Consider the following 17,067-nt stretch of genomic DNA (forward strand, 5'->3'; position numbering starts at 1 on the left):
ACATAATATTATGAAATTTGTTCCAAGACGAATAAAAATGACAAAACTATTATGTAATCTAATACAGACAAGGGGTTTGTTTTATACAAGGGATATTAACTTGGGTGAAACTTTCAAAGGAGCAGAATATAAAACTCAAGATCCGTTATTATCCATTGCAGTTCATTCCTTCCCGTGTTAAAATGTTATTCCTTTCTCAGAGTCAGAAAGCCAATACGCAGAGTGAGCAAGCTCTTGGGGCAAGGCTCTTAATCCATCCTGCTTGCTCCAAAAGCAATTTGGATTCAAAGTGAATCCAATTCATGGTCCCTACAAAAGGGATACGCAAGAAGATCCAAGCTGACAAGAACAGGCATTATACCTGATCTCACACTTGATCCTTCTTTTACTTACACAATCATTCCTTTACAACCTTACATTGCAACATTTCAATATAACTACTGCCTTGTCAGATCATAAACTACACTAGGGATGGTACAGTGGCATAGTGGTTAGCACTGCTGCCTTACAGCATTTGGGACTCAGGTTCGAGTCCCGGCTTGGGTCACTGTCTGTGCGGAGTTTGCATGTTCTCTTCGTGTCTATGTGAGTTTCCTCCAGTTTCCATCCACAGTCCAAAACACATGCTGGTTAGGTGCACTGGCCATGCTAAATTCTCTGTGTACCCAAACAAGCGCTGGAGTGTGGTGACTAGGGAGTTTTCACAGTAACTTCATTGCAATGTTAAGGTAAGTCTACTTGTGACACTAATAAATAAACTTTAAAAACTTGTTTTGAGTGCCTGAAAGAAACAGCCCAATCAATTGTAAAGATGTGGCTAGCACTTTGCACACTTTAGTATATTAATGTTCTGTTCATGGCTGTTTGAGAGTTACAGGAGGGCACACTTTGTAAAGCAGGAAGAAAAAAGTACAGGTAGAATTCCAGAAGAGACAGCTATTTTTTAAATCCATTGCTGGTAAACTCAGGGCTCTGAATCACAAGTTGATGGCTGCAAATGTTCACAATACCAATGATTCATGGAGCCATTTGAGAGATTGTGCCATTCCACCCATAAGATTTGAAGGCCTCCACTGAGGAGCCCATAGTCAGTACTGGTGTGATGCTGCAAGCCACCGTATTTAACGTAGCTACATGGTGTCAGCCAGGTCTCGGACGTAACACTCTTGCCTCCAAGTTAGAGGTGGTGGTTTAAGTTCCTCCCCCTCGGAACCCACCTTGGGTGGAACGTAACATTTTGTCCCATGGGCTTCAATCCTGACTAGTAGGTTTGGAACTCTCCCAGTGGATCAAAACATGGCAGCCCAGTTCAGGAGGCATTCAGCTGATGACCACAACAATCTAGTGTAATAATGATGCCAGAGGTGCCTTCTTTTGCAGCAAGGCTCCATCTGCCCTCTCTGGGTACTACTGCAGAAGAACAGGCAGGTTTCCCAGTGTACTGGGAAACATTTATCCTTCTATCAACATAACTAAAACAGCCCGTCTAATCATTATCAAGCGCTGTTTATGGGAGTTGATTGCTGCATTTCAACAACAGCAACTACACTTCAACAGCATTCCGTTGGTTGTAAAGTATTTTAGGACATCCCAAGGCTGTGAAAGGTGCTATATAAGTACAAGTTTTTCTTTCTTTGCAATGCAGCAACCAGGTTTTTAGGATCAAATGTGATTTATATCAGGAATGCTTGGTACTGCTGTAAACTAGAGGACTTTGAGGCATCTGGAAGGTGAAATTAGATTGAACCAGTCAAAATGGAGGGCTTCACCTGTCTAAATGATATCCAGGTATTTGCTCCCACAAAGCACTTTAATTCTTTGGCTAAAACTGAGGAATTGGTAAACTGTAGGGGAATAGCAGGAGTTAGCACAAATGTTGCCCCTTTGAACATATCCCAATCTCCTTTCAACTCAACTCAAATGACCACAGTAGTATCATTCAATGTGCAGCCCTGGTATCCATTTTTTGAATAACTGCGGTATTTTTATTTGTAGCGTTATCTTCTCGCCCTACGAAGGAAATTGCATCACCTCAATCCATTTTAGGCAAACACTGAAAGCCAGCAGCATACACTCACTTCATCTTTTTACTGGTTGAATATTTAGAAGGAGCACAAGGTTAGGAAGTAGAAATGACATCCCATACATTTTGGGCTAAAAGGAAGCACCAGGGCAAAACACATCAAGAACCTTCATCATTCACTGTAAGGGATAGTGAAAGCTCCACTGATTGATACTTGGATGTGTCCTGAAAATTCAATTGTCGTGAGACAGATTCAGTCCGTTGGGGAGAAATAAGGTGGCATTCATAGATGCTGAAATGCATCTGGGCCCAATGGGAGAAACATGAGTGAGATTTAAGGCTATAATGAGCTCCCTGAGCATATACTGTGCATGTGCTTCATGCAGACGAGACACACACTCATTACCTTAAAGCACATTGGATGTATTGGGCATGGTAAAACCTCAGGCCTCCCTGCTCAATATGGGGAGCCAGTGCATCACAATTGGCATCAGCCAGCACATTATCAGTCCAATATTTGCTGCAGCTGGAAGCTAAGTGCCAAATAAGCTACAGAATTAAAACTGTAACATTTATCTCGTACCAAACTGACATATCATAAAGTTCTGGTAAATACTAGTCTGGTGTAGATTGTTTTGAAGGAACATTTTCCATTTGATTTTCATTTAACTTAATGGATAGGACATCGAACTATGCGCCATAAAGAGTGATACATCTATTGATAAATGGTTAAACTCTTAAACAGAGTGATTAGCTTGTGTAAGCCGCATATTTTCCTCAGTTACATTTCCAAGAGTGATCTTTATTTAATCAAAAGAACATTTGAAAATGAGCAGTATATGTAACAGCAGGTATCATAAGAAGCAGGAGGAAGCTTTACAAATGTTCACATATGAATTTAAAAGTTCCCAGATGATGGATAGATTTCTACAACTTTCCCAGACTACAGCTGCTTGAAATGCCTCCACGGGTGGCCTCACACTTCTCAGTGTGGTCATCAGCTGAATGCCTCCTGAACTGGTCTACCATGTTTTGATCCATTTCACCTTGAGTTGGGAGAGTTCCAAACCTACTAGTCAGGATTGAAGCCCATGGGCAGAATGTTACACTCTACCCAAGGTGGGCTCTGACAGGGAGGAGCATAAAATAGGTTGGACAGGATTCTCCCCACGAACATGCCCACCCAAACTCTCACTATTTCACACTTGGGCGGGCAGGAAATCTGCCCAGAAAGTTAGGCCTCAATCTTTAGGCTGACAGGTATGGGTAGAGTGAGAAAGTGACATTAAACCTTCACCCCCATCTTGGGACAGGGCTCACTCTGAAGGCCCCTCCAGAGTTGGGGCGCTCTTCCCTCAGGACATTGAAACTCAGCGACCCCAGTCCCTGGCACTGTGATATATCCCTCTCCTCCACTCATAGTCATATCCCAGTTCTTCCTTCTCATCATGACTGCCACAGATTGAGAGAACACTGGATTGCACCATTCAGTATATCCTATAGCTGTGTTTGCCATAGCTAGTCGCAGGTAATTCTGCATGGACAAAGTTTCTCAATACCAGTGCCTGGAATGGTGCTGCTAGGAAATTAAGAAGAGAGTGGGAAAGCAATCAACATGGTCTCAGTAATAAGGAACAGTGCTAAGCACCGGATTGTGGTAGGAATTATGAGACCGACAGTATACAACCAGCAACAGCAAAGCTTAGTAAATTGACCGGAATCATCGATGAACAAGGTGAAAGTTAGTTTAAAATCATTCAAAATCTATTCCAGGTGTATGCAAATACTGTGCATTTGATCATACCTAGAGTATTAGCACCAGTAAAAAAAAGCAATAAGAGATATCCCTAAAATTCCTTGACTAATAGTAAAAAAATGAGCTTTCCTCTACAACAAAGCTTTCAAACTGGATCAATAATTGACTCAGTCCTTTCATCTTTTTGTCTTTGCATCTTCTGTTTGATTTTGGTACTTACATTGGCCTCTCCATCCTGGTCTGAAAAACACTAGCCTTCAATAAAAAGCAGCACTAGTTTTGTACATATTCAGGTAACAGCACCATTTCACAGTCAATTTCCGATACGTTAACATTCTGCAGCTGTTTTGTGTGGAACGACAGGTAGATGTAGCACCAAAAGGTTCATACACAGTGTGAAATTTGGAAATAAGATTGCTATTTAACACAAGAGCCAAGTTGGCTGATGAAGGGGGTGCAGTTGCAGCTTTCCACATTAGCCTTATTTTAACATCGGGTAATCCACAATAAAGCATTCAGCAGCATTAAAACCGCACTGTCCGACATGTCCTATCTTGTTATAGGAGCTATGGGCATAAGTGTATGAGCTGAAGTATAAGCCCAAGGAAATTCATAAGCATCATGCAGAAACATGGCTACGTTCACATTTCCTCTCTCATCTGCTTTCTCCCACATTACAACTATGGAATTGCATTAGTCCATTAACATTGTGTTGTCTGCTAGGTTTTTGAATCCTTTATGTTACAATGAAAAAAAGAAAAACTTACATAAGTTCATTTTCTTAAATACGTCAGACTAAAAAAGCACAATTCGTACTTTGATGGTTTCATAAGAGCAGTAAAATAAAGAAGGGATTAAAGAAAGAACGTGATGCGTAGCTTTCCTCAGTTCCAACTGTTTATGATGATTTCTGTTGAGTTTAATATTCCAATTTATTCTTTGGAAATGTCACCATAAATTACCATGGCAAAGTTTGGCATAAAATTTTGGCATTTACTTTTCTTTCATGGGATGTGACATCGACAAGCATTTATTGCCCATCCCTAATTGCCCTCAAGAAAGTTGTGATGAGCCGCTTTCTTGAACTTCTGCACGTAGAGACAGAGTTGCAGGATTTTATCCCAATGACAGTGAAGGAAGGGCGATATATTTGAAGTTAGGATACTGTGTTATGATCCCAGTGGTGTTATTCTCCCAGGCTTGACTGTTTTCAGAAACTGTGAATGGCAGTTACTGAACAGAATCACAGGAGTCTGCTTATGAACTTCTATCAAAAGAATAAGATATTTATTAAACAAAGCAAACTAATAGACAAACGGTTGGAAAGGATTCAATACAAATACCAGTAAGTGTGACAAACTACACTGTTCCTTCACCCCAACAATACCTTTACAGTTACATTCAAATTTGTAAAGATAATACAATTTACAATATCTACCTAACACTTTAATATTCACACTATAGAGCAGATGTTATGGATTTCTCATCAATTGCCCCAGATACCTGATACGCCATGAACTAACTGGTCTCATTGAAACTTTGTCCATCTCACAAAAGCTTCCATCTCTATGATCAAAGAACTCGTCTCGGAGTTATCCCCCAAATGACGCTTTTACTCAAACATTTTCCACAAGGATCCACTTCTAAATTTCAATCTGTCCATCCAACGTTCCTTTCCCCTGGCTCTCCAAATACATTTGAACTTCACCGAAGATGCATATTCTCAGATATTCACTCATGCCAAGCAGAACACCACTGCTCCAAAGGCCCATAGTAAGGAGTCACCAACATTTGGCTGTCTTCTCAAAGTTTCTGTCTTTTCTCCTGCCCACTTTGCTTCAAGTCTGCTCCCTGCAGCTCTTGTCTCCTTAATTCAGAATTCTTTTCCTCAGATTTTTACTTTGAACTTCACTTAACTTGACCTATTTCAAATTCCTGTCCTTGCCCCTAACTAGGCGATTTTTGTCCACTCCCTGGTTTGAGATTTTCCTCTTTGTTTTGGGACTTACTCCCAGCTCTCCTTGCATATCCTGCTCTTTCAGAATGACACTCCTCTTCCAGGTCGTCTGATCTTCTTTTCACGCTGTTTCACTTCTGGGTCTTCTTTCTCTTCTGCACAAGCACACAACTGGTTTCCTGGCTAAAGATATGAAAGAAACAACTGAACAAGTTTGCAGAGCCATTTATCACCCTGATGACATTAAAATGAACCAACTGCACACACGTGGCCATTCTCTAAGCTCACACATGAGCAAAGACTGCCAGGGACCACTGAAAATTCCCAGCTCCAATTTAATGACAAATAAGTTTCTTCCTCCTTTTTCATTTGGGTTTGTCACAAGTGTGTGCCTTAGATGGGAATTTGAAGATGGTGGTGTTCTCATGCATTTGCTGCCCCAGTCCTTCCAGGTGGTAGCAGTCATGGTTTGGAAGATGTCCCTTCATGAGTTGCTGCAGTGCACCGTGAGGATGATACACACAGCTGACACTGTATGCTCCTGGTGGAGAGAGTGAATCTTTAAGGTCATAGATGGAATGCCAATCAAGCAAGCTGCTGAATGGTTTTGAATTTTCTTTAGTGTTGTGGGAGCTGCAGTTATCCGAATAAATGGAGAGTTCATCAAACTCTGGACATATGGCTTGTAGATGCTGAAGAGATTTTGGGAAGTTGGGAAAATGAGTTTCTTGCCACAGAACTGGAAGCTTCACACCTGTTCTTGTAGCTAAAGTGCTGACATGGCTTATCCATTTCAGTTTCTGGTCACACTTGGTCAAATGCTGCCTTGATGTCAAGGACAATCACTCTCACTTCACCTCTGGAGTTCAACTCTTTGATCCATGTTTTGACTAATATTCTAATGAGGTGAGAAGCCAAATGGCCCTGGTGGAACCCAAACTGAGCATCAGTGGGCAGGTTTTTTCTAAGTAACTGCTGCTTGATAGCACTATCAATGACACATCCCATTTTTTCGCTGATGATTGAGAGTAGAATCATAGAACCTACAGTGCAGAAAGAGGCCCTTCAGCCCATCGAGTTTGCACCGACCACAATCCCACCCAGGCCCTACCCCCACATCCCTACATATTTTACCTGCGAGTCCCTCTAACCTATGCATCTCAGGACACTCAGGGCAATATTTTTAGCATGGCCTATCAACCTAACTCGCACATCTTTAGACTGTGGGAGGAAACCCATGCGGACACGAGGAGAATGTGCAAACTCCACATAGACAGTGACCCGAGCCAGGAATTGAACCCAGATCCCTGGAGCTGTGAAGCAGCAGTGCTAACCACTGTGCTACCGTGCCATCCTAACCACCGTACTACCATGCCGCTGATGGAGCAGTAATTGTCCAGGTTAGATGTGTCCTGCTTTTTGTGAACAGGACATACCTGAGTAATTTTTCACATTGTTGGGTAGAGGCCAGTATTGTAGTTATGCTGAACAGCTTGGCTTGGAGTGTGGCTAATTTTGGTGCACAAGTCTTCAATACTACTGCTGGAATGTTGCCAGGGCCCATAGCCTTTGCATTATCCAGTGCCTTCAGCAATGGAGTCAATCAAATTGGCTGAATATTGGCCTGTGTAATTCTGTAATTGATTGCTGAACTCCTGCAACATTGAGATGGAGATTTTGTGGCATCTCCTCTCCTAGTTAGTTGTTTAATTGTCCACCAATGTTCATGACTGGATGTGGCAGAACTGCAGATCTTAAATCAGATTCACTGACTATGGGATTGTTTAGCTCTTATCACATACTGCTTCTGCTGCTTGGCATACAAGTAGTTTTGTCTTATAGCTTTACCAGATTGACACCTCATTAACAGATATGCCTAGTCTGCTCCTGGCATGCACTCATGCTGTCTTCATTTAACTACGGTTGGTCCTCTGGCTTGGTGGTACTAGTAGAATGAGGATTATGCCGAGCCCCGAGGTTACAATTTTGCAGCTGCTGATGGTCGACTGTGCCTCCTGGAAGTTCAGTTAACTTGCTACACCTGTTGGAAATCAATCCCATATAAAGTAAAGTTTATTTATTAGTCACAAGTAAGGCTTACATTAACACTGCAATTTCCTGCTGTGATAGTGGAGTCGGACACTTCAGGAACTTTCAAGCGGTTATTGGATAGGCACATGGAGTACACCATAATTATAGGGAGTGGGATAGCTTGATCTTGGGATTGGACATAGCTTGGAACAACATCGAGGGCCGAAGGGCCTGTACTGTGCTGTAATGTTTTATGAAGTTACTATGAAAATCCTCTGGTCGCCACATCTGGTGCCTGTTCGGGTTAATGCACCCTAACCAGCACGTCTTTCAGGCTGAGAGGGGAGATTGGAGCATCCGGAGGAAACCCATGCAGACACAGAGAAAACATGCAAACTCCATACAGACATTGACCCAAGCTGGGTCCTTGACAGCAATGCTAACCACTGTGCACCATGCCGCCCACAGTCTCCATTTAGTAGTGCTACATAACAGGATGGAGGGTATCTTAAATTTGAAGACAGTCTTTGCCTCCATTACTGTCCATCTTTCTATGACTGTCATAGACCGATGTATCTGCAACAGATAGATTTGTGAAGATGTGGTTGAGGAGGTTTTTCCTTCTTGTTGGTTGCCTCCTTACCTGCCACAGACCCAGTCTAATAGGTATGCTTTTCAAGACCTAGCCAGCTCAGTGAATAGTGGTGCTACCAAGCCATTCTTGGTGATGGACATTAAAGTCCTACCCCTCCCCACGATATCTGCCATCCTCAATGCTCCTTCCAATAGATGTTTAACATGGAGCTGCACAGATTCATCAGTTGAGGGGAAGCATTATGTGATGATGATTAGCAGGAGGCTTCTTACCCCTGTTTGATATGTAGCCATGAAACCTCATGGGTCTAACTTCGAGGCTGAGAATTCCTATCCAACAGTATCAAATGTGTTGCCATCTCTAGTGGGTAAATGCTACACTGGGACAGGGCAGGCCCAGGGTGGCGCTGGTGATGCCGAGGGATTATCAGTAAAGTATGATTCAATGAGTGTGACCAGGTCAGGCTGTTGCTTGACTGCTCACTCTCCCAATTTTGGGACCAGTCCCTAGATGTTAGTACAGAAGACTTTTCAGAGTTAATGGGGCTGGCTTTGCCACTATTATTTCCAGTGCCTAGGTTGAAGGTCCAATTGGTTTCATTCCTTTTTGACTTTTTCAACGTTAAGTTCAAGTTAACTATGTTTCTTTTAACGAACAAAACAAATACAAACCTTAAAGTCTATTGATGTGGCTGGTAAATGTAAGGTTAAAATTTTCAGCACAATAACTGATGCTAATCTTCAAAAATTCAAAACGAATCCAGGTAGAGTTATATGCTAAAGTTCAGCTCATAGCCCGGAGGTGCTGACATCTCCAGTTAATATTATAGAATCCCTATAGTGTAGGAGGCTATTCGGCTCACCAAGTCCGCACAATCCCACCCAAGCCTTATCTCCATAATCCCATGCATTTACCCTGCTAATCCCTCTGACACTAAGAGGCAATTTAGCATTGCCAATCCACCTAACCAGCACATCTTTGGACTGTGGGAGGAAACTGGAGCACCCGGAGGAAACCCACACAGACCTGGGAGAACATGCAGACTCCGCACAGATAGTGACGCAAGTCGGGAACCAAACTGGGTCCCTGGCGTGAGAGTTAGCAGTGCTAACCATTGTGTCATCATGCCGCCCTTCCATATTGCTGTAAAGTTTCCTTTTTTTTGTATCAAAAATAACTGTTACAAAATAATTTGTTAATTTTGTATAACTTTGGTAGAATATAGACAGACGATGCTGGGAATAGCCTTGTTGAATGCTGCCAAAGCTTCCTTTGATGATATCTCATTTATTTATCATTAATTACTCATTTCAAACTGAAGGGAGAAACAGCGCGAAGGCACATTAATATTAAGTCTTTCATGATTAAAGACAGCGCAGGGTATCATTTACAAAACTGGGCCTTGGTTACTAAGCACACAGCAACAAACACTGGGTTTCAACAACAGTTGACAGTAGAGGTGGTGTTACTACTGTTATATATGTATTTTTAAAAAAAGCTGGCATTGATTAGAGGTGGTGGGGAGAGAAATTAGAATAGGTTTCTGTCAACACAGATACTTGCACCACATCAGGAATGGCAGCAAGGGAAGTAAAATAGCTCTTGTTTCAAATTGCAGCTGGTGTTTGGCAGAGACTTGGGAACAAAGCATGCAGTGGCAAGAGAGGACATTACCTAGCAGGCATACAGGCAACATCACAGGCTTCATTCGGTGCAGGATGTGGTTGCTAAATATTTCAGAAATGATTTGGTTGGCCCTGAGTATAATTTACTAGCACTCTGCAACCCCCTCACGATTTAACAAAAGGATTCTCACATCTCCTACCTGTATAAGGATTCTCAGACCTTCAAACAGCCTCTGGTTTTGATCACTCTGCAAACTGCAGTAATAAAGTTTTCGTGTCTGATCTCTCCTACCCTGGGTCAGGCCAAGGTCAACAGTTCAAAAGTGCCATTCTTGGGAATACCTATTTGCTTTAAAGCAACGGTTTTCTCTCCTTAACTGCACAGAACAGTCCTAATTCGGGTCCGCCACAAGCATGGAGACTAGGAATTTTCGATGTGAAGAACCTTAGGTATAAACCTGCTGTACCATTTATCTCTGTCATACATCTTTCTTAATCAATTCTTATTTCTGTGCCAATCTACTTTCCTATAACACTGAATGGCGGAAGTACCATACTGTATTCATGCATAGGTTTGCAAACTAGCTCTAATGCAATGTGGTGCTTTTGTTCTAGTCAGGGACTCTGGGATCTGTAAGGTTGTCAGAAATCTTTTGCCTGGGGCCAGTCACAGTGAGCACAGTAGTGCAAGAAATCTATATTTTCCTCTGCTTGTCGTTACTGTTGCTGTACATTATTAGAATTTCTTTGGAATGATAGCACTGACTGGCACAAAGTTACGACAGGAGCTCCCAGGCCTATTTCAATACTTTCAAAAGCTCCCCCTGTACAAAATAATTTGAGAGATTGTAGCAAAGTATTAACTTCAGAGACTAATCTTCTATGGGTTAGTGTTCAATTTATAGATCCAGGAAGAGCAGGAGGGCTCCACGCTTTGACTTGCTGGAAAGAGTCATGTCTTTTCGATGAAGCCAGGGTGACTTTTCAATAGTTATCTACTTTAAACTTCATTTACGATTTCAGATCCTGATGACAAAACATGAGCACAAAGCGACTGCTTCTGACACTAACCGCAGGCCATCTCGGAAAGTGGGTCAGGCTGGGGGGGTGGGGGACAGAGAGATATAGAAAAATCACAGCTGCAAAGTCCCAGCATTGGCACAGATCCAAGATGGCAGGTTTCATGGAGCCAAAGAAACATGTATCCGATGTGGCTTCCCTGACAAAAAATGTCAATCTTTCTCAATCTTTATATTTAGTTTTGGCTGTATTAGCAATTTTCTACTGCTAAGTTTTTTTTATAGATTTATCATGAGATCAATAATGTTTTGACACTGAACAGAGTATCAACCATCAAAACTATGTTGTTCTGAATTTAAAAGCAACTCCAGGTTTGTGCCAATGTCAGTAATACCGCTGATGACAGTGAAAGCTTTGTCTGCAATACTGTCAGCAGTATAGTTCTATCACCTTCAAGCACTATTCATTTCACACTGTGAGCTAGTTGTTAGTTGGTTCAATGTTTGGAACCCTGATTACTCTTCACCCTGTACAACATTTCAGATTACAGAATGGTCCATGGAAACTTGATATACCTCTCTATATAAGAAGGTAGAAGATTTAGAATATATAAAGCTTGCCTGAAACATTAATGAACCCACGCTGCTCGATCTGGTTTTCTCTAGGGTAAGGGAATATTAAATTACTGACATTTCTTGAGCCCTATTGTCGCTCTAATGGTATAGTAGTAGCAGTTAGTAGGTTGTTACCTGATAACAATGCCTGTTGTGCTAAAATAATTTAATGATTGTTGAAGGAGGAATAAGGTTGACTGGTTCTATACTCAAAAAGTTACAGAGCTTTGCTGTATAATCTGGATATGTTTTATGCATAAGTAAAATATGTATAAAATATGCCGGCTAGATAAAAAAAACAACCTCGCTTCTGCTCAGATCACACCAGAGAAAGGAGGAAGCTGCCACAATAAGAATAAAGCCAGCCTGTAATCTCCATGAGCACACACTGCACATATAGGCTGCAGGATGTTCAAAGACACCACAGCTTTGTTAAGGCTTTCTCTCATGATATCTTCAGTGTGTAACATCTTGCGCCTAGCTACAGATTAGGCTATTCTTCATTTATGCAGAATATTTGTTTCCTAGGCCAAAATTTGCTCAAATAAATGGTCATTTCAGTCTTCAGTTAACATATCACATCTGTACTGGGGATGGCTAGGAAAGCGTTCAACTCCAGGAACTCTCAGCCATAGCTCTTTGGGCTGCTACAGATCCAAGTTTACTTTGAGACACCCAGTCATTGTGAAAATTCTCATCTTAATGCAAGTCTATCTTTTTCCTGTTTGCCTGCTTGATGTGTGTAAACATACCTAGAATATCTGTCACAATTAAAGTACAGTATAGCAGAAATTACTGCAAAATACCACAGCATGTGATCTGAAGTAGACAGGAGCAGAAATAATCTGAAGAATTCCTTAGCTTTAGGGGGAAAAGAAACTGTAAGAAAATAAAATTTTCCTCATGGTGGGGAGAAGAATTCATTCTAACCCAAAGGCAGTTATATCTGCAAATACAGAGCAGTAAGCAATGACTGAACTTTTCCATGGGGCTAGTGCCAAATCTGTAAACAGACTTCAGTCAGATCCTAATTAAGACATCTAACTGCATTATGTCTAATGGCATTTGATTTGAAACTGATCCAACATCATTTTAAGTTACTATCTATATTTGATGGCAAGACAAATAAAATATCAATGTGCTTTTTTTTAAATGGGCATTCTTATACATTCTGCTCTTACTTTGATCACTATTCTCAATCTAAATGTATGCAGTATCATAAACTGGTCTGTGCGTCTGAACATTCTATTAGACTTGCACAATGACAGCTTTTTACTCAAAGACTGCTGTCTGATATTCCAAATAACACCAAAACATTATTGATGCCAATTACTGAACTTTAAAAATCTATAGAACTCAAGCAACCAGAAAAACACTAATTGTACTAATAAAAATGTATCGTCACTGCATTCGGATTCCAGCCCACTTTGTGTACACAAATACCACACTAGTACATGCACAACTTCTACACCAATTAGAAGATCCTGCTAAAGGACTTGATCAAAAAAGCATACACTAGTCACAAAATATAGTTCACATTATTGTTTTATACCAAAACATGCACTCATCCACAGATAAAAATCACTAATGCTTCCAGTATAAATAACTGCACCCCTTGCAAGGGTGTCGACATTTGCACAATAATAGAGCCAGAAGGTGTAAACTATTTAATTAAAGATGCAAAGTATCTTACAGCAAAGTAAGAAATGAACTGCTGAATTATTGTGTCTTTTGATTCCCTAATACTCTGCCTTTTGACGCAACAGGATGACCTGTCCCTCAAAGGTTCTCTCAGACTAGCAATCACATATTGCTATAGCCAACCTCTGGAACTCCAGTCATTTTGGAAACTGGGATGGGGTTTGGTTCCCCAGAAATTCTTCTAGTAGTAGCAACTTGTCAACAGTGGCTCAATTTGTAGCATCCATGCCTCTGAGTCATAAGGTTTGAGGTTCAAGTCCCATTCAGGGTGCGAGTGCAAACAAAAATCAAGGCTGACAGTCCATTGCAATACTGAAGGAGTGCTGCTCGTCAGATAAGGCACAAACTGAAGCTCTGCATGCTCAGGTGGATGTAAAAGATCAACAATTTAAAAAAAAAGCAGGATGTTCTCCCCATCTCCTGTCTGTGAATTATCATAAAAGAGCAGATTATCTGGTCATGATCACATTGCTGTTTTGTGGGAGCTTGCTGTGTACAAATTGGCTTACACAATACACAAAACTAAAAACATTTTACTGTAAAGTGCTTTGAGACACCCGGCCATTGTGAAAGTTGTCATCTTAATGCAAGTCTGTCTTTTTTCTGCTTGCCTGCTTGAGCAGAAGGGGTAATGCTGATGTGTGTAAATATACCTAGAATAGCTGTCATAATTAAAGTATAGCAGGAATTACTGCAAAATACCATTGCATGTAATCTGAAGTATTCTTGAAGTAACTTTCAGATTTTAAAAATAAAATCTGAGAAATAAAGAACTGTGTTGTACTGTTGAGACAGATTAACTATGACAAGAATGCATCAACAGTATTTTTAAAGAAGGATACAATAAAAGTGAAAGTCAACATTGGGAAGGTGGTAGATACTATTCTTTACGAACACACATCTGTCAATGCATAGACACTATCACCCTGGTTAAAGGCACAATAATGTTGTAAAGATGCTATGATAGTAACATACTAACACCGTTCATGATGAAGCATATCTGCATTAATGGACATTCGCATTCCCGTAACGTGTGGCTATGACATACCCATTTTTTAAGTTATTCGTGTGAAAAAAAATTGCCCATGGATGGATGAACAGCACTGTAACATAAATCTCTTTCATCAGCTTCCCTGCGCTCGAATAGGAGGGAAGGGAGAAGGTTAAAAAATACACTGAAGGTACACGAGGTCTTGGTACTTTGGAAAGAGGCCTGCATTTCATTAAGCATGCGAGGTTTACCAATGCGCAAAATGGTTCCTGCTTCAAGCATTGGATGTCAGGCAATTTTTACAAGTTTTATCATTGATTAGTGATCTGCCTTTAACTTGGCTTTACTTTTAAATCCATTCTATAAGAAAACACAAACATTTTGTCCTGTTAGTTTTCAGTTATAGATCAGATGTAAATTCTGAGAAAATAATGCTGGTATATGAAACACAACTCATTTATTAGAGAGACTCACTATGCCCTATTCAATTCAAAATATTGTACCAGAATCCCTTTAAATTTGGAATGATGTATTTAGCAGACACACCATGAATGGTCTGAGCTTACTGAATGAAATGGACCTCTTTTTTTGCTCTTTAATAGTTTCAGATTGGGTTGAGTTTCCTGGCATCTGTTATTTGCTTATTTTGAATGGACAAGAATTTGATAATTAACCTTGTGAATGGATTGATTTGAAATAACAAGAGTTCTGCAAACCCTCGGTGAAGATTGAAAATGTCTGCAGGATACTTATTTACACTGCATATGGTCTACCACCAAACAATAATTAGGTGAAATCAAAACTCAAATATACTGTCACGCTCCGTTTATTTAAATAGTACTTCACAGTTTTCCCACAAGTACTGCTTTAGATAAATAAACTTTTCACTAGCCCAGTCCTATCTCAAAACTCCCTGCTGATGAATGAACTTTTGACCTATAATTCCCTGGAGAAGAGAGCATCGCAGGCACACTCCCAAGAAGTAAACAGACTCCTGGCTGCAACATCATTCAAAATGCAGCCACACTGCAGAATGCTGCTACATATCGACTTTTGTGCACTGCAATTCATTTGTATACAGCAGATCACAGGCATTTTGTAAAAGAACGTAGAGGGAAGCCGATTTAGCAGCACACTTAGACCATATTGCTAAATCGATATTTTATTAGGTTTTCTGTTGCAATGCAGAATGACAGAAAAATGCCACACTAAATTAGATAATGTGGCATGTAATGCATCACCTCCAAAGTCAGCAGTTTCTTACTGCTTTGCAATGTGCACAAATACTTTAATGCATTTTTCTCCCCAAATTTTAAACCACTTTCTCCTCCCCTCTCTGAACGCCATGTATCATCTCAAATGCAATAGGGAAGAGCTGGGCAAAAGCTACTCTCACATCTCTGCCGATGCTGTATTAAGACTTAGCCACCAGGAGGCAGCCAAAATCCACCAGTAACAACTTCACGCTCACGACTGTTTTTGAACAGAGTTGGGAAAACAAGAGTACTTGGGCTTTAATCAGGGCAAGAGTTCAGAACCTTTTCACATTAGTGCTATGTGGCACAACTTAGTGAAATTTCAAAACACACCACAGCACTTCAGTGCCTTTTATTTAATACAAGTGCTTGTGCAGCAACAGAGCCAGTATTTGTGCCTCATATTGCGAATGAAATGATAAATTGCAGCTATGTCACAAACTCTATGTCAGAAGCAGTCTTTAATCCTAAAAGGATGAATTGGAATTGAAGTTAACACTACAGAACGTATCACTTGTAAACTCTGCCAGAAGCATCAAGAGACTTGGGCAACCAGATTTTTGCATTACTGCTATGAATACTTCATTGGTCATTTTTGGCAGATTCATGCTATGAACTGCTATGTTAAACTAATTCTACGTCTATAGTGTAAGTGCAGTTTAAATCTGACCTGACTGGAGCAAGATACCCTACTGATCAAAGTTTCAATCCATTTCTCTTCAGGCATCCTCACTAAATTTACACTCCATCAGTTCACTGTCATTAACACTCCACTTATTAAGCTCCACTTATGTAAAATATCTTACAAACTACTTTACCAGTTCTGTAGAGGGCCAGGGAATTTGAAAAGTGGACTGGCTGATAGAGGGCCAGGCTTGCCCCTGTCAGGGCATTTACAGATTCAATAAATGCTATAGCATCATAGAAACCCTACAGTGCGGAAGGAGGCCATTCGGCCCATCAAGTCTGCACTGACAACAATCCCACCCTATCCCCATAACCCCACTAATCCCCCTGCATTAAGGGGCAAATTAATATAGCCAATCAACCTAATCTGCACATCTTTGTAGTGTGGGAGGAAACAGAGCACTTGGAAGAAATCCACTCAGATACAGGAATAACATGCAGACTCCACACAGACAGTGACCCAAGCCGGAATCGAATACAGGTCCCTGGAGTTGTGAGGCAGCAGTGCTAACCACTGTGACTGATGGGACTATACTGAAGAGTTATTTGAAGGTAGCACAACTTACTCTTTAGAAATTACATTTAATTATAATGAAATATTTTCATTCAGGGTTCCTGGTGCAACATTGAAAAAGGGAAAAAAAACTTCCATTTATATAGCACCTTTCATGGCCGTTGGACATCCCAAAGTGCTCCTCAGCCAATGACAAGCTTTAGAAGCATAATCATTGTTATATAGGGAAATACAGCAGCAAGTTTTGTGCACAGCAAGATCCCACAATAGCAATGAAATCAATGACTGGACTGCCAT

At 40.8% G+C, this 17,067-nt stretch overlaps 1 protein-coding gene across 4 annotated transcripts in view; it reads right to left on the reverse strand.

The window, feature by feature from the left end:
* pbx4 (pre-B-cell leukemia transcription factor 4) overlaps positions 1-17,067 on the reverse strand; it is a 366,564-nt gene that overhangs the window by 85,790 nt on the left and 263,707 nt on the right. The window contains exon 1 of one of the 4 annotated variants that reach the window (XM_080216683.1): positions 5,789-5,855. The exons of the other annotated variants lie outside the window; for them this stretch is intronic. Coding sequence (XP_080072809.1) covers position 5,789 — 1 coding nt within the window. The 5' untranslated portion in view covers positions 5,790-5,855. Of the gene's footprint in view, positions 1-5,788; positions 5,856-17,067 lie in introns of those variants that run through there. 4 annotated transcript variants of the gene reach the window in all.

This window comes from Carcharhinus amblyrhynchos, chromosome 33 (assembly GCF_965287045.1).
Source record: "Carcharhinus amblyrhynchos chromosome 33, sCarAmb.v2.hapA, whole genome shotgun sequence".
Classification (NCBI taxonomy): domain Eukaryota; kingdom Metazoa; phylum Chordata; class Chondrichthyes; order Carcharhiniformes; family Carcharhinidae; genus Carcharhinus; species Carcharhinus amblyrhynchos.